The 19,782-nt window shown below is 35.6% G+C and overlaps 1 protein-coding gene across 1 annotated transcript in view; it reads left to right on the top strand.

Annotated features, from left to right (window-relative positions):
* The window catches only part of MACC1 (MET transcriptional regulator MACC1), a gene marked incomplete at both ends in the record, with an annotated part of 31,898 nt that extends 20,202 nt beyond the window's left edge, over positions 1–11,696 (top strand). The window contains one exon of the mRNA XM_080937417.1: positions 11,487–11,696. Coding sequence (XP_080793543.1) covers positions 11,487–11,696 — 210 coding nt within the window. The remainder of the gene's footprint in view (positions 1–11,486) is intronic.
* Between the last annotated feature and the right edge of the window lie 8,086 nt (positions 11,697–19,782).

A 19,782-nucleotide genomic window follows, 5' to 3' on the forward strand; every position in this document is an offset into this window, starting at 1 on the left:
CCTCATAGAAGCATGGGGATGGGGGGGGGATGAAAAAGCGGGGTTCCTGGAGGGGAAATCAGGAAAGGGGATATAACATTTTGAAATGTAAATAAAAAATCCAATAAAAAAGGGCAAGAGTTAAAAAAATGTAATTTTTTGTGAACTTCCAGGGACTGTATTATATTTCAATATAGAATTTCACACAATTGATACATATAAATTATCTGTATTTTTGACTTTATATTTCTTCATTTTATGGAGGCAAGTATAAATAAATATAAATTCTAAAAATTAAATGTGGGCATTTTATATCAATATAAAAATTGAATATAAGTCTCATACATCTTCTCCACAAGAGACAAAAATTGATTGGACCATTCTGAAGAATAGTGGCATTGTGCAAGGAAATCTTTATTTAAAAAAGTTATACACTCCTGATATTTGTTTGCTAAGTAATGACATATTTCTAAAATTCCAGTATTTCTTTTACTGTATGCAGTTTACAACTGTTGGCAGAAGTATGTGCTTTCTCAATGTCACTATTCTATTTGTCTCTTTAATTATTGTAGTGGTTTATATGGGGGCTCATGTATTCATTCACTATGGTTCCCAGTTGGTGGTGCTATTGGGAGGGAGGTGATCATAGAATTTTTAGGACATGGAGCCTTGCTGGAGGAAGTTCATCACTGGGGAAAGGTTTTGAGAATGTACATCTTTGTTGCATTACAGTTTGTTTTCTCTGCTTTTCATATGAAATTGAGCTGTGATCTCTTAGTTTCTTGTTCGAGCTGCATGCAGTCATGCCTCCACAACTATTATGGACATCTAGTCCTCTGCAGCTTTAACTAAAACAAGCTCTTTTTTCTTAAATTGTTTTTGTTTTTGTTTTTTGAACAACTTTATTTAAAAAAACAAAGATAAATGAACAAATTTTAAGCATTTTTGCATAAAAATATACAAATACTTTATTGTCAGTGCTTGGCTTTTTTTTTTCAAAGGTTTGATAGTGTGCATTAAGGTCTTACTAGTTACAATGAGCAAAATGTACAGGGCCATGCATGTTATCACACTAACAGAAAAGTAACTAATACAATCGCTGATTTTTTGCAAAACAATTTAATCATCCTTTTGTTTTTATGTTTCTGGCTAATGAAAGTTAACCTTTCTTCTTGAATGCTTTCTTATGTGCTCTCTGACAATTCCTCTGGTTATATTTCTTTTTTTTTTTCTTGCACTCAAATTCCATATGTGATTCATTTGTTTGGTGGTTTCTGTTTCTTTGCACTTGATCACAGCCAAAGCATGCTCCCCTTTACACACTTCACACTGACATCTCTAGGGTTACCACAGATGGGCAGAATGTCCAAATCTCCCTGTGTTACAAGTTTTATTATATCACTAGGTGTTTTAAGATGTGAAGGAGGAGACAGAAAACTTTGCCTTCCTGGTCATGGCCATGAAATTTAACAGCCAAGAGAGAAAACAAGAGAGGAAACCCTCAATCACTGCTTTTGCTAATTTCCATAATATAAATACTCCCGGCCTAGATTATTTAAATTTCCCAATTTAATTCTAAGTGCATGCTTGCACACATGCACACACACACCCACACACACACACACGCACACATACAAACACATATAAGTACACACACACATAGCCAGCTATGTGGGGCTGTGGAACTGATTCCAGACAAGCCACTATGTATCCTTTTGAGTCAGCTGTGGAACTTTTGAAGCATTATTACTGTTCTGCACTCTGACTCTCTCTCTCTTTTGCTTCTTTATCTTACTGGTATCTACTATAATTTACTTTGAAGTACAAACCTCCACACACTACCTTTTCTTTTTTGACAGTTTCTTCTACTCACCTAATTTTTTCTTGATCACTGTAATATAGATGATGCTTAGCTGTTGACTTCTTTCAGGTCATCTGTCCATTCTAAGTTCTCATCAGATAACTCTTGTCTTTTACTTCACATTCCATAAGGCTAAAAAAAAAAAAAAAAAAAAAAAAAAAGCTTCTTTGTTTTGCCCCTATTAAAAGTTTACCTATTGTCTTAGTCAAAGTTTCTATTTCTGCACAATACATCATTACCAAAAAGGAAGTTGTGGAGGAAAGGAGTTTGTCAGCTTATACTTCCATATCGCTGTTCATCACCAAAGGAAGTCAGGACTGGAAGCAGGAGCTGATGTAGTGGCCAGGGAAGGATGTTACTTACTGGCTTGCTCAGCTTGCTTTATTATAAAATCCAGGTCTACTAGCCCAGGGATGACACCACCCTCAATGGGTTGGGCCCTCCTCCCTTGATCACTGGTTGAGGAAATTCCTTCCAGCTGGATCTCACAGAAGCATTTTCTCAACTGAGGCTACGTTCTCTGTGATAACTTCAGCTTGTGTCTAGCTGACACAAAAACCAGCTGGTATGCCCATTTTTCTCTATATGTACTAAAACTTATTAAATGTAAACTATAATATGGGTACTTTTTGTGGAGCCTTAGTAAAGAAATGAGATACACACTTTATAGCTTTAAAAATCCAAAGCTCAAATTGAACTATCAAATAAGCAATGAAACTTGGATGTGAGCATAAAATTCTGTCAACAAAGCTCACTTTACAGTTTATCATTCCCTATCCATGTTATAGCAGGAGACGTGGTTCATCAGATAAAAGTATACCCGAATTGTGGGTGCCAGTCACACACATAGTCCACATACATGCTTACAGGCAGAACTTTTCTGCACACACACACACACACACACACACACACACACACACACACACACACACACACACACACTTAAACCTTTTGAAAAGAAAGTCACATCTTTCTCACATTGATTGTTGCAAGACAATTGATAGACACTTTTTCTAATTATTAATTACCAAGTCATGTTTGTTCATTCAGCTGTCTGTCTTGTTACTATCTGTAAGCTGCTAAAAAGCAAGAAACATGCTTGTTCTTCATTTTAATCCTTGCTATAACAAAAATTCCTGAAGGGATATTTACTTGGTGAGTCTTGACCTAACAAGTAAAACAATTAGTGGATATATTTACCATATTTACACTGTATATGGTAGTATTTTTCTGCCATCTGGGTTCAAAGCTACTAGTGATATTGTGTGTGGCAAATCAGAGTTTATACTGAAGATATATGCAGGCTTGGTGTCCTGCATGTAAAAATTTCATTCACATTTTAGTTCAAATCAGAAAGATTATCTATACCCTGTTGTTTCCTTCCTAAGACTCTTATTTCTTTTAGGGGCTCTCAGATGAATTTAAGACAATATCTTCTATTTCAACTTAATTTAGGTACTCTTGGGAACTTTCTTTGTACTTTCAAAAAATGTACACAGAAATAAGAACTCAATAATCAATCCATGTTTCTTTGAATTTCTAGGGCTAGCTGCTCTGTACAAATATATGGAGAGGTATAGTTTTTAATTTATGTCATCTTATTTATATGTCAATTCATATGTACTTCAGGGCTTTTCTGTATATACTAATATACTGTATTAGAACAAGGCATGGTATGCAGACCTTCTGAGCCAGAAAGTCAGTAGGTTGTTTAACAACCCATTAGTATGAAGGCACTTGTTTGTGCATCATAGTAAAGAATGTCAAAATTACACATTTGAAATCCCCAACACATACCTGCTTTCTTTAGTGTTCTATGCTAATCTGTGTCATCACCTTTTACTTACTGCTGCCTGATACTGCCTTTTGTAAATATTTCCAAATACATTTATTTAATTCAGTCACAAAGGAACTTAGAGAAATCTGAGAGGCCAATAAATATGCATATCATATGTTAAACAATACAGGAAAAATTAAGAAGTATTATCCCAACTAGTTGTGTATTAGTGACTGAGGGGATTCAATGTAGACTATAAATTCAGAGCATGTATAGACAAGATAAATCCAAAGAGATTAATCACCTGTTTAGTGTATCTCTCATCTAAGCAGTGACATTCTATCTAAGAGATAGACTCTGTTATAAGTTTTATTAATATGGCATAACTTGTCTTTCTTGATGAACTAACACACTAGTAACAGTAGTGTAGGTAGTTGGTGTTCAACAAAAACTTTCAAAAAAAGGAATACTGCATTGGTTTTATTTAAGTGGCAGAAAATAAGAATTCCCATAAGCAGGACTGGTGAGGGTAAAGCTTTTATAAAAGACTCTGAGGTAGTGGTTCTCAACCTTTCTATTGCTGCAGCCCTTTAATACATTTCTCAAGTTGTAGTGATACCAAAGAATAAATTATTTTATTGTTACCTCATAACTGTAATTTTGTTCTTCTTAAGAGTCATATTGTAAATATTAGTGTTTTCTGGTGGTCTTTTGGGGGAAGTTACCCACACATTGAGAACTACCTCTGTAAGGTGACTTTAGCATCTTTATATTATACCTCACCATGAAATGATTTTGATAATTACACTTTATTCTCTATTTTTTAGAATTATCCTTTGCAAGAGAGGTGAGGGAATAGATGTTCATGTCTCTTCAGAAATGCCAACTTGAACAAATAACATCATATTACACCCTTGAGCTTTTTTTTTAATGTGAACTAGAATAAAACACAATGATAGCTTGTAGAGATTTAAGTCTTTCCATTTCAGTTATAGGCTATATTAGTGATAGTGAAGGCAAATGAAAATTATACTGATGTTAATGAAGGTAACATTTTCAGAATACAATCCTATGCAATATTTAGCTCAAAGTTGGTACTCTTAACATTTTATAAGTGGTAGAATTACAAATAAGTCAACCTGATGAGCCCAAATAAGTAGTGAGTATTAAAGTCAACATTTCAAATTATGTGTGTATGACTTATTATTTTCTTAAAATAAATTAATATTAACCTATGTATGTGTCTGTATTCTATTTGTCTTACTTGGTTTGCCTTTGTCATCATTCCCTCTGAGCCTGTTGCCTTGGTAACCATCACGATGTGCTTCTATGTGAGACTTTCCTTTGATGTCCATTTATTTCTATGGAAACAGTGATATCATTGGTGTGGGCAGGTGCTCAGGGGAAGCAAATTAAAGAAACATAGATGTTGTTGGTCTTTCTTTGGGTCATAAATGAAAGTAAGTTTTCAAGTTAATGAACTGTAAGTTTTTCTTTATTTTTATTTGATCATCATCTTTGCTAACATATAGATTTGCTAAAATAGAATGAATTAAAAGTGTAAAGCATATTTGATAGTACATTGTCATGATATGTAAACCATTAAATTCAACACAAAAAATATGTGTAACAAACTGTAACCTTAAAAGTCATAGAGTTAAAAGTTTGTTTTAATTGTATTTGTTATTATAATTATTATGGTGTTGATGGGATGGCTTGGTAGGTGAAGGTTTGCCATGAAGCTTGATAACTGAGTTTGAGCCCTGGGATTCACATTGTGGGAGAGAACTGACTCTAGCAAATTATCCTCTGATTTTCATGTGTATCTGTGGCATGTATTCAACACACACACACACACACACACACACACACACACACACACACTCAAACACACTCACACACACACACTGAACACATAAATAATAAAATTTTAATCATTCAAGGCATTTTATATTAACATGTATACTAGATAGTTGGCCCAGAAAAAATTCAAACTTGCAGCCATTATATTAAAAAAACATGAGGTACTAAAGGTTTAAAAACTGGTGAGTAGGAGATTTAGGCAGCCAGGGAACAGAGAGATCTCTGCAGAGTGCAAACTGAAAGCACGTCCCCGCCCTGCCTGATCCAGGGACCAGGAACACAACATTGGAACTTCTGTTCCCATTCGGCGACTCTGAGGCACAGACCAGGGCTCAGCCCATCTGCCACCTGGACCAGTGGAGATCAAGGGACACAGACCAGGTACAATGGAAAAGTGAGCACATATCAATGACAACAAAATGGCAAGCGGAAAGCAAAAGAGTATATCCCACGGAAACCAAGACAATCTGGCAACACCAGAACCCAGCTCTACCATAACAGCAAACATCAGAATGCCAAACACTCCAGAAAAAGAAGACACAGACCTGAAATCATACCTCAAGATGCTGATAGACATACTTAAACAAGAACGAGAGAAAAAGCAAAAGTTTCAGAAGCTTTTAAAGAGGAAACAAGAAAAACACTCAAAGAACTCAAAGAACTAGAGGAAAACAGAACCAAAGAGATGAAGGAATGGAAGAGGGAATTTAAAACAGAAATTGACAAAATAAAGAAAACACTAAAAGAGATAACCCTAGAGGTAGAACACCTAAAAAAGAAGTCAAGAGTCACAGAAGCAAGCATTTCCAACAGATTACAAGAGATGGAAGAGAGAATCTCGGGGACAGAAGACAACATTGTAAACATAGACAAAACAGCAGGAGAAGATGCAAAAAACAAAAAGCTCCTAACACAAAATGTCCAGGAAATCCATGACACAATGAGAAGACCTAACCTAAAAAGAATAGGAATAGAAGAGGGAGAAGAGTATCAACTAAGAAGCACAGTAAATATCTTCAACAAAATCGTAGAAGAAAACTTCCCTACCCTCAATAATGAGAAGACCACGAGCATAAAAGAAGCCTTCAGAACTCTAAAAAGGTTGGACCAGAAAAGAAATACCTCCTGACACATAATAGTAAAAACACCAAGTGCCCAAAGCAAAGAAAGAATACTAAAAGCAGTAAGGGAAAAAGGTCAGGTAACATATAAAGGCAGGCCAATCAGAATCACACCCGATTTATCAAGAGAGACTATGAAAGCTAAAAGAACCTGGACAGACATCATGCACACCCTAAGAGAGCACAAGTGCCAGCCCAAGCTTCTACACCCAGCAAAACTATCAATCACCATAGATGGAGAGATGAAGATATTTCAAAACAAATCAAAATTTATACAATATCTGACCACAAACCCAGAACAATTACAAATTATAGGTGGAAAACCCAATACAATGAGGTAAATACAGCCTAGTGAAAACAAAAAAACTCCTAAACAAGAAAACCAAAAGAAGAAAAAGACAGAGTCACAACTCAACCCACAAAAGCAATAATGACAGGAAACAGAAACAAATATTTCTTGATATCTATTAACATAAATGGACTCAACTCCCCAATAAAGAGACATAGGCTATCAGACTGGATACATAAACAAAATCCAGCCTTTTGCTGCATACAGGAAACTCATCTCAGAGAGAAAGAATCACTATCTCAGAGTAAAAGGGTGGGAAAAAAACTTCCTAGCAAACAGCCCAAGAAGCAAGCTGGAGTGACTATTCTAATATCGAATAAAGTAAATTTCCAACCAAAAGTTATCAAAAAAGATAAAAAAGGACACTTTTTACTCATTTCCATGGAAATCTGTCAGGAGGAACTCTCAATCCTTAATATATATAATCCAAATAAAAAAGCACCCACATTCATAAAAGAAACCCTACTAAAGCTCAAAAAATACATTTCACCCCACACAATAATAGTTGGAGTCTTTAATACCCCACTATCACCAGTGGACAGATCATAGAAACAGAAACTGAACAAGGACACTGCAAAACTAGCAGAGACTTTGAACCAACAAAAATTAATAGATATCTACAGAACATATCATCCTAAATAAAAGAATACACCTTATTCTCATCACCCCATGTCACCTTCTCGAAAATTGACCACATAATTGGAAACAGAACGAGCCTCAATTGATATAAGAAGATTGAAATACTCCCATGCATCCTCTCAGATCACCATGGTCTACGGCTGGTCTTTAACAACAACAAAGACTACAAAAAGCCCACATACACATGGAAACTAAACAACGCTCTCTTAAATGATAGCAGGGTAAAAGAAGAAATAAAGAAAGAAATTAAGGATTTTCTAGAGTTCAAAGAAAATGAAAACACAAAATACCCAAACCTATGGGATGCAATGAAAGCAATACTGAGAAGAAAATTCATAGCCCTAAGTGCTTCCAAAAAGAAACCGGAGAGAGCTTACATCAGCAACCTGACAGCACAGCTAAAAGCCCTAAAACAAAAGGAAGCAGGTATACCCACGAAGAGTAGACGGTTAGAAATAATCAAAATTAGGGCAGAAATAGACCAAATAGAAACAAAAAGAACCATTGAAAAAGTCAACAAAAGCAAGCGTTTGTTCTTTGAGAAAATCAACAAGATTGATAAACCCCTAACCAGATTAACTAGAGGGCAAAGAGAGAGTATCCAAATTAACAAAATCAGAAAGGAAAGTGGAGACATAACAACTGAAACTGAGGAAATTCAAGAAATCATCAGATCCTACTACAAAAACTTATACTCCACTAAGTTAGAAAATCTGGAGGAAATGATGAATTCCTAGACAGATACAAGATTCTAAAGTTAAACCAGGACCAAGTAAACCATCTAAATAATCTCATAACACCTAAAGAAATAGAAGAGGCATCAAAAGCCTCACAACCAAAAAATCCCAAGTCCAGACAGGTTCAATGCAGAATTTTATCAGACATTTATTGAGAATATAACACGAATACTCTCCAAACTATTCCAAAAGATAGAATGAGATGGAGTACTACCTAACTCATTTTTTTGAGGCTACAATAACCTTCATACCTTAACCACATAATGACTCAACAAAGAAAGAAAACTTTAGACCAATCTCACTTATGAACATTGATGCAAAAATACTCAACAAAATCCTTGCAAACCAAATCCAAGAACACATCAAAATGATCATTGATCATGACCAAGTAGGCTTCATCCCTGGGACGCGAGGATGGTTTAATATAAGGAAATCCATCAACGTAATCCACCATATAAACAAACTCAAAGAACAAAATCACATGGTCATCTCAATAGATGCTGAGAAAGCATTTGACAAAATTCAACACCCCTTCATGTTAAAAGTCCTAGAAAGAACAGGAATTTAAGGTCCATACTTAAACATAATTAAAGGAATATACAGCAAACCCACAGCCAACATCAAACTTAACAGTGGGAAACTTGAAGCAATCCCACTAAAATCAGGGACTGGACAAGGCTGCCCACTCTCCCCCTACCTATTCAACATAGTACTGGTAGTTTTGGCTGGAGGGATTAGACAGCATAAGGAGTTCAAGGGGATACAAATCAGAAAGGAAGAGATAAAAACATCACTCTTTGCCGATGACATGATAGTGTACTTAAGTGACTCCAAAAATTCCCCCAGAGAACTCCTACAACTGACAAACAAGTTCAGCAAAGTGGCTGGATACAAAATTACCTCAAAGAAATCAGTAGCCTTCTTATACTCAAAGGACAGACATGTGGAGAAAGAAATTAGGGAAAAGGTACCCTTCACAATCGTCACAAAAACTATGAAATAACTTGGTGTGACTCTAACTAAGCAAGTAAAGAACCTGTATGACAAGAACTTCAAACCTCTAAAGAAGGAAATTGGGGAGGATCTCAGAAAATGAAAAGATCTCCCATGCTCATGGATTGGAGAGATCAACATTTTAAAAATAGCCATCCTACCCAAAGCAATCTACAGATTCAGTGCATTCCCCATCAAAATTCCAACCCAGTTCTTCATGGAATTGGAAAGATCAATGTGCAATTTCATATGGAATAACAAAAGACCTAGAATAGCAAAATCCATCCTCAACAACAAGAAAACATATGTGGGAATCACTATCCCTGACCTCAAGCTATATTACAAAGCAATTGTGCTGAAAACTGCATGGTACTGGTATAGAAATTGGCACGTTGATCAATGGAATAGAATAGAAGATCCAGAAATGAGCCCTCAGGTATATGGTCATCTGATTTTTGACAAAGGAGCCGTAAACATTCAATGGAAAAAAGACAGCCTATTCAACAAATGGTGCTGGTCCAACTGGCACTCAACATGCAAAAGAATGAAAATAGACCCATTCTTATCTCCTTGTACAAAACTCAAGTGTAAGTGGATCAAAGATCTCCACATTAAACCACATACACTGAAACTATTAGATGAGAAAGTAGGGAAAACCTTAGAACACCTAGGCACAGGAGAAAATTTTCTGAACCAAACACCAATGGCTCAAGCTCTAAAGGTCAAAGATTAACCGATGGGATTTAATGAGATTGCAAAGTTTCTGTATGGCTAAGGACATTGTTTAGAAAACAAAATGGCAGCCAACAGAGTGGGAAAAGATCTTTACCAACTCCACATCAGATAGAGGCCTAATATTCAAGGTATACAAAGAACTGTAAAAGCTAGACACCAGAAAATCAAATAACTCTATTAATAAATGGGGTACAGAGCTAAAGAAAACATTTTCAGTTGAGGAATATCGAATGTATGAGAAATATCTGAGGAACCGCTTGACATCCTTAGCCATCAGGGAAATGCAAATCAAAACAACCCTGAGATTCCACCTCACACCAGTCAGATTGGCCAAGATTCAAAACTCAGATGACAACAGATGCTGGCGAGGTTGTGGAGAAAAAGGAACACTTCTCCACTGTTGGTGGGGTTGCAAACTAATACAACCACTCTGTAAATCAGTCTGGTGATATCTCAAAAATTGGACATAGTAATACCTGAAGACCCAGCTATTCCACTTCTGGGCATATACCCCAGAGACACTTTAGTACACAACAAAGATATATGCACCACAATGTTCATAGCTGCTCTATTTATAATAGCCAGAAGCTGGAGAAAACCCAGATGTCCTTCAGAGGATGAATGGATGCAAAAATTGTGGTACATTTGCACAAGGGAATACTACTCAGCCACCAGAAACAATGACTTAACCAAATTCTTAAGAAAATGGCTGCATCTAGAGAATATCATCCTGAGTGAGATAACCCAGTCACAAAAGAACAGACAAAATATGCAGTCACTGATGATGGGATGCTAGCCGCAGAGGCTCACACTGCCCCAGAAACAACTCACAGACTGTATGAAGTCCAAGAAAAAAAGAAAACAAAACAAAACAAAAAAAATAATCATGCTCAATCCTTACCCACCAAGAACACATTGACAAATTCCGGGATGTACCCTGTATTACATGTACTGTCTGCTCATTGTAAAAAAAAAAAAAATCTTTACACACCAAGAAAACTTTGACTATTTCCAGGTTGCATCTTGTTTTACATGTACTTTATGCTCATTGTTACTGGTGGGATCTTTATCACACTATTAAACCTTTAAAAAAAAAAAGAAAAAAAAACAAGTACTGACAAAAATGTATTGTATAATTTTATGCAAAAAATGCTTAAAATCTCTACATATATCTTTGTTTTGTAAAATAAAGTTGTTAAAAAACACACCCTAGTTTAAAAAACACAGGGATATAGAAAATGGTTATTTTTTTACAACATCATAAGTTCACATAATAGGCATTCACTTTTATTTTAGGTCTTAAAAAATATCTCTCTTTCTGTTTCACTTCTTCCTGCCCTCCTGTCACTCCTTCTTTTTTTCTCTTTCTCCCTAACCCTCTGCCACTTCTATGTTATTCACTTAAATCTATTTTCTTTTCTTTTTTTAATAGATGATGTGGAAACCTGCCTATGATTTTCTCTATGCATGGAGTTTTCGCTATGGAAATAGCTACAGAGATGTGTTACAAGACCTTCAATCAGCTTTGGACAGAATGAAAAATCCTGTCACTAAACACTGGAGAGACTTAACTGGAGTTTTAATACTTGTAAATTCTTTAGAGATTTTGAGAGTAACTGCTTTCTCTACCCAGGAAATATAGAATGAAGCAAATTTGGTGAGAAAGAACAATGGTAAAGGGAAAAGCTTGTGTGTGTTTGTGTGTGTGTGTGTGTGTGTGTGTGTGTGTGTGTGTGTGTGTGTGACAGAGAAGGAGGATGAACTTCTTAAGATGTCTTATATTTGGAAATCTAAGTACAGAAATCAAGGTGAAAGACTACCCATGAGTCTAGCATAAAGTAGGTTTTCTGCCTTAAAAATCTGGTTCTAGGTTTTGAAAAACATACTACAAAGCAGAATAATAAAGAGGACAAATAATAAAAATGCACACTGAAAAACAAAGCATTTCTCTTTTTTTGAATATCTTTTAAGTAATTACCATAAGGAAAATGTAACACTACCAGAAAACCTGTCTTCAAGTATGCACTATGACTTTTTGTCAGCTACCTTTTGCAATTTGTGACTATATCTAATTTGAAGTTTTCCTCCACGATCAGAATTTAAAATAATTCTGTGGCCATCAGGATATTTAATACTGTTATTACAAACAATTACTGTCACCAAAACACTTTCAATCTTAAAATACTGACATTTTTGTGTGTGTGCTCACATGAAGACATGTATATGTGTGTGTGAATGAATCCCAAAATACATTATAAAATTTGTGGAAAACAATGCTAATGTGAGACCTTGAGTCAGTATAGATGTTAATAATTGTGAGAGTTGACAAAAGAATGGTCTCTGTCCAATGATTGGAAGGCTGCCAATGTCTTTGTATTTGGGCCTTCCTTCATTTATTGTAATTCTCTTAAAGGAGAGTGAATCAACAATAGATATACAGGTACTTGAGATATAAGATATAATGAGGAAGATTATAATTTCTGGCTTCAGTGCTATCAGTGATAATGATGAGGATAATACAATGACACCATTAAATGTAAAATGACATCTACAATGACAAATGTAGCTGCAATGGAGAAACTATGAGGCTGAAGTAGAGGATATCACATGAATGTGGAAGAGAGTGGATTCAGCAGAATTTTCTGAGAAGCTAACGATAACTCTGTAGAAGTTTAAGCATTGATGCTGGCACTGTAGGAAGGGTGGGATCTAGAAATCATTGGGTTCTTCAGACAGTGAACAGATAGCTCAGGATTGAAGGGGATAGAGGGACCGGGATAAGAAAAAGATGTAAACATAAAAGGACAAGATTGAAGGTAGTTGGGGAAGAGGCTACACTCAGGTCACTAAAACCTTTAGCACTTAGGAAGAAATGATACACCTTAAAGGTGACATGGATAAGCTGAATAAATTATCATTTGTGGATTTCTAAACAAAATCATGTTTTTTCATTTTTAAACCTGGAAGCATAATCATTTTAGAGATTTTAATACATTGTATTCAGTATGCTGAAAAAAGTATTTTGAACTAGTATTTAGAACAATCTTAATGACATTTGCTCTATATTTGAGGATGACACAGTCTGACCAAGGGCTTATAAGCACGTGCTCAAGGACAGAATTTATTTTAGTTGAAAATAAATTCAGAGAAGAAAGAAATAAAATCAGCCAATTGTTAGCCTAAGGCACAGTGACTTGAAGTAGATACTTTGTTTCCTTTAGAACATTGTTAGAATCTATCAGCAATCTTGGAAATTTTAGGAAAGGATAGCAAAGATACCAAATCTGGGATTTTTCCAGGCTGCAAGATCTAAGAACTCTGAGAGCTTATTAGCTGATCAGTATAGTAAGATCAAACAAACAAACCAAAAAACCCAGCACCAGCAAAACAATTTAGATTTGTACCTTGTGATACCAGAAGGCTGTGGCTGGGAATTTTAAGCAGTTTAAAAAAATAAAAACTTCAATTATATTCAAAGATGGAATGGTGGTTTAAATACCAGCACACAGATAAAACTCATGATCTCCCTTCCCTGCCCCTTACATGGGGAGAGGAGGCTATGATTATGATGCAAAGTGAATACACAAATAAATGGGGAAAAGAAAGACCTCATGATCTCTTATTTTATTTTTTCAAGGAAATTCTAAAAACATGCCCATTCTGTCCTTTCACATTTATTTTTTATATATTTTAAAAATCGTTCCTTCTTCTCTGCACTTTATAATATCCTTGCTGTGATGCATTTTCCTAATCAAAATAGACTAATTCAGTAATCAGAAACTGACTTTCCTACTTGGCAGGAGGTCGGTAGAATTAATAAGGCACTTACTTTGATATCATTAAAACATCAAAAACTATTAATCTAAAACTTCCCCAAACATTACAAAAATGGAAAGGGATTCTATGACCCTTTTAGTTTCTCAGGTTTTTCGTTTATGATGCACATATTTGCTCAGATTGGAAGGATAAACATTTGTAAAAATGGCCATCCTACCAAAAGCAATCTACAGATTCAATAAATCACCATCAAAATACCAACCAAGTTATTCATAGAGTTGGAAAGAGCAATGTGCAATCTCATCTGGAATAACAAAAAACCTAGAATAGTGAAATCCATCCTCAACAACAAGAAAACATTTGCGGGAATCACTATCCCTGACCCCAAGCTATATTACAAGGCAATTGTGCTAAAACTGCACAGTACTGGTACAGAGATAGGCATGTCGATCAATGGAGTAAAATAGAATATCCAGAAATGAGCCCTCACATATATGGTCACCTGATGTTTGACAATGGAGCTGTAAACATTCAATGGGAAAAAAAAAAAAAAAAAAAAAAAAAAAAAACAGCCTATTCAACAAATGGTGTTGGTCCAACTGGCACTCAGCATGAAGAAGAATGAAAATAGACCCCTTCTTATCTCCTTGTACAAAGCTCAAGTGTAAGTGAATGAAAGATCTCCACATTAAACTAGGTACACTGAAATTATTAGATGAGAAAGTAGGAAAAACCTTATAACACATAGGCACAGGAGAAAATTTCCTGAACAGAACACCAATGGCTCATGCTTTAAGGTCAAATATCGACAAATGGGACTTAATGAGATTGCAAAGTTTCTGTAAGGCTAAGGACACTTTCAAGGAAACAAAACAGCAGCCAAAAGAGTGGGAGAAGATCTTTTTCAACCCCACATCAGACAGAGGCCTAATATCCAAGATATACAAAGAACTCAAGAAGCTAGACACCAGAGAAGCAAACAACCCTTTAAAAAAATGGGTTACAGAGCTAAACAAAAAGTTCTCAATGGAGGAATATTGAATGGCTGAGAAGCATCTAAGGAAGTGCTCGACATCCTTAGCCATCAGGGAAATGCAAATCAAAACAACCTGTTAGATTGGCCAAGATCAAAAATTCAGATGACAGCAAATGCTGGTGAGGATGTGAAGAAAGAGGAACACTTTTCACTGTTGCTGGGGTTGTAAACTGGTACAACCACTCTGAAAACCAGTCTGGTGATTCCTCAGAAAATTGGACATAATGCTACCTGAAGACCCAGTTATTCCACTTCTGGGCATGTAACCCAGAGAAGTTCCAACATACAACAAAGACGTATGCACCACAATGTTCATTGCAGCTCTATTTATAATACTCAGAAGCTGGAAAAAACCCAGATGTCCTTCAGTTAATGAATGGATACAGAAATTGTGGTACATTTACACAATGGAGTACTACTCAGCTATCAGAAACAATTACTTTATGAAATTTTTAAGAAAATGGATGCATCTAGAGAATATCATTCGGAGTGAGAAAACCCAGTCACAAAAGAGCAGATATAATATGCAGTCACTGATAATGGGATATTAACCCCATAAATGTCTGAAGACCCCAGAAACAACTCATAGACTATATGAAGTTCAAGAAAAGAAAACAAAAAGAAAAGAATAAACCAGTTAGCCTAATCTTTACACACCAACAAAACTTTGACTAATTCCCGGTTACATCCTGTTTTACATGTACTTTATGTTAATTGTAACTATTAAGCTCTTAATGCACACTATCAAACCTTTCCAAAAAAAAAAAAAAAAAAAACCAAGCACTGACAAAAATGTATTAGTATACTTTTATACAAAAATGCTTAAAATTTGAACATTTATCTTTGTTTTGCAAAATAAAGTTGTTAAAAAAAGAAATTAAAATGGATTTTGTACTGTTTGTAGAAACACACTTAGATCCTCTTAAGATGTGAACAATGTACTCATGTACTGCTATATAAAACCTTGGGAAGTGTTGTATAGCCAGAAGAAAAAGACTACTACATTCACTATCATCCTGAGTAGGAAAATACATAGATAATTTTCAGAATAAAATATCACCAAAGTCTTGTTTCTTATGTGGATATTTAACTAGTTTATAGAATATGAAGCTACTATACACAAAATCTTGAGTTTGCATAGTTTTAGCATTTTATACACATTTGATACCTAATGGGTTTTAATATCTATTTCATTCACTGGGCATTGCTGCCGAACACACATATACAACAATTTTCATTAAGTTTTCATGTATATAAACTTTACATTTAATGAATAGTTTTTCAATTTTTAATAATAGTGTTAGTTTATGGAGAGGGGAATAGAGTGAAAGATTAGCACTGAATAATACTTAGTAAAATCAAAGAGAAAACTTTGTCATGGAAAGCTTCCTCTTCAGGTTGACTTCCCAGAAGTAGATAGTTCTGTCTCCTAATCTTTGCCTATTAATCTAAACAAGTCTTTAGAGCAGTCACTCAGCCTCTGAACTTTGGTTTCTTAGTAGTAAAAGCACCAAAAACCAGATAACTGTAATAGCTCCTCTTGCAGTTAAGTGTTTAAAAGTATAGGCTGAGCACAGTGTGGTTTTATTTGTTTTGTTAAGAGGGATAATTTGAAAAACAATAACTTGAATACAAAACATCTATATCAAAATGATAGCCAGTATGGATGATGGATCACACATATATAACATAATGTATTGTACTTTATATCACTGAACTAAATAATAAGGAAACCCTGAGAAAGGAAAATTGTATTTTGGCTCACAGTTCATAAGTTTTACTCCAACATTCCTTGACTTTGTGTTATTACTCCTGTGTTGAGGCAGAGCATCATGGTGGGTGAATGTGGTGGAGGAAAACCCTTTACTAAATGATAGATGGCAGAGAAGTAGAGGCTGGAGGCCAGGTATATCCTTCAAAGGTACACTACTAGTAGCTCACTTCCTCCATGCATTAAGTTTCTGGGATTATTTCCCAGAACCACAAAATGAATTTCTCATAATTATTTATTTTGTATAGTCTACCATGTCTTATTTATTAGGTGCTTTTTTTAGCTGAATATTCTACATTCTCTCTTATTATCTGCACTTTGACTGAGTTTAGGTGTCTGTGTCAATTACCATTTATTTTTAAAAAGAAACTTTTCTCTCATGGAGTTTGAGAGATATACTGACCTCTGGGAATAATGATAAGTCATTAGAAGTCAATTTCATATTATGTTCACTTAGTACAATAATAATAAAAGTTTTACTCCCAGGACTTGTTTATTCCCAGGTTCTTGGCTTAACAGTGGTCTACTTATTGGTTACCTTTTATGAAATAGGACATAAATACAACCAGAAAGTGATTGTTTACTTCCATGATGCTTAGCCACTATTATACTAGTTTGATATGGATTTACAGGGTTAACATGTAGTTAATACTGATAATTAATTTTCTTCTCTGGTAGTGTGCATATCAGCATTATGATAGCTTTTTAGTAGTGATAAAACTCCCAGGTCAGTATGAGCATTGAAATCTATCACTCATATTACAGCAGTATGTGGTGTCTTCAGTAATAGGGTCTTACCCCAAGCTCTGGAGAGTAACCTAAATACTGGCAAAATAGCCTGTAATATTTGTGGTCTATGGGATCTCGCTGACTCTGGTGGTATAAATAGGTTTGTTGCTCATAAACTCAGTGTTTGGATGCTTGGTCCTCAGGGAATGGGACTTATAGGAGGTGTGACCTTGTTGAAGGAAATACATCATTGTTGGGCTGAGCTTTGAGGTTTCTTATGCTCAAGCTCCACCTAGTGTTGAATTTAGTCCATCCTGCTGCCTGGGGATAGCAATGTAGAACTCTCAATTTCACAGCTTCACTCAGTAACCTTTGAGGGCTCCATGGAAGGATGATTTTGCCACAAAGGAGATTTGAGCAACTTTCCATAATCCTGGAGAAAGATATTACAGCACCTTTATACCTTTATTGATAAAGCCCTAGCTAAAACTGCCAAATTATGCTGCCTGCTGATTTACATTTCCTTGACTTATTCATGGTTTCCTTCATTGCTGAGTAGGGTCTTGCCCTAAGAATACCACTCCCTTTATTTCATCTAGCATCTGGCTTTTCTTTAAGCTTCCCATCTCCTTGAGCACAGTTCTTGACTTCAACATTACACTCACTGGTTATACTTTTCTCCCCAAGCTGTATATTTTGCATTTGTTTTTGCACTATTGCTCTTTTTTTTTTTTACTGTAGATCTGCATATGAGTGATCACTAACAACTTTATGATACAGTCAATATTAGGCTGTCTTGGAATTTCCTCTGCCAGTGCTATTAGTACAAAAGTCAAGTGCAGAAAGCAGCCATATTCTTTGCCAAAATATTGTAAGACTGGTCTCTAATTCTTTTCCCTCTTTGAAACCACTTTAGCTGGGCCTCTTTTGTTATACTATTCTCAACACCACTGTCTTCTATGTTCCTATTAATGTCCTTTAAGTCCTGCTTACAGCATTCAACCAGTTTTCCAGTCTAAAGTCCCAAAGACTTCCATATTTTTCCAAACAACAGCATGGTTAGGCCTATCACAACAATACTCCAGTCCCTGGTACCAACTTTTGTCTTGTTTACTGTTCTATTGCTGTGAAGAGACACAATGACCAAAGCAGCTTATAAAAGAAAGCACTTAATTGGGATGATTGCTTACAGTTTTAGAGTGTTAGTCTGATTCTCATGGTGGAGAGTGTGGGGGCTAGCAAGCAGGCATGGCACAGAAGCAGTACCTAGCTAAGAGCTCATATTCTGATATATCTTGTGTTAGGAGACAGTTACTTGAGATCAGCCATCTCAAAAAAGACCTCTACCCTGCTGACAAGGTCAAAACTGAGGTCTTGTCTCCAGACCCAGAATCCAAGGTCTATCCAGTTTCATGTTTGTCTATTAACCAGTAAAAAATATAAAGAGCTAAGTTGGCATTACCTAAACTAGGGCATGCAAATGACTGTATGGGGTTTAACCACTCCTTTTGTCCTCTTATCAGTTTGAATTATGGGCTAGAAATCCAGGGTGGGTCCTAACTGTAGAAGCTGAGTCAAGAATCCTGATACCTAAAACTGGATAAAGCACAGTTACCAATGTTTACTTTCTTGCTTAAATCTTTGTGTTAAAATATTATTTGACAATACCACAGCCTGCCCTGCTTCTCCCCACTTTGTGGTCCCATCCTTTAAAACTGTTCTACAATCTCCCTTCTGGGATGCAGTTCAGATCCCAAAATGACCACCTTCCTGCTCATGCAGAAAATAAAGCTTTCATTTTATTTTATTTTATTTATTTATTTATTTATTTATTTTAGCTGAAGGTTTTTTTAACAACTTTATTTTACAAAAAAAAAAAAAAAAAAAGCTTTCATTTTAAGCTTCTGTCTTAGAAGTGAATTTTCTCAGCGTATCCCCAAACCCAAGAATAAGAAGCAAGCAAAGATAGAGCAAGAATGGACCTATCTTGGGCCTTTGAAACTTCAAAAGCTTATATCTCCCAGTGATGCACCTCCTCCAATAAGGTTAATGTTAGAGGTGGGACCTAAGCATTCAAATATATGAGCTTATGAAGGCCATTTTCATCCAAATCACTACAGCTCTGTTGTACATCAAGTGAAATACACAAATTTGAAGTTTCAAAGCTAACATTCTTTTGGTAGGATGGCCATTTTTAAGATGTTGATCTTTCCAATCCATGAGCATGGGAGATCTTTCCATTTTTTGAGATCCTCCTCAATTTCTTTCTTTAGAGGTTTGAAGTTCTTGTCATACAGGTCCTTCACTTGCTTAGTTAGAGTCACACCAAGGTATTTCATAGTTTTTGTAACGATTGTGAAGGGTACCTTTTCCCTAATTTCTTTCTCCACATGTTTGTCCTTTGAGTATAGGAAG

This window comes from Micromys minutus (genome assembly GCF_963924665.1).
Source record: "Micromys minutus genome assembly, chromosome: 1".
Lineage (NCBI taxonomy): Eukaryota > Metazoa > Chordata > Mammalia > Rodentia > Muridae > Micromys > Micromys minutus.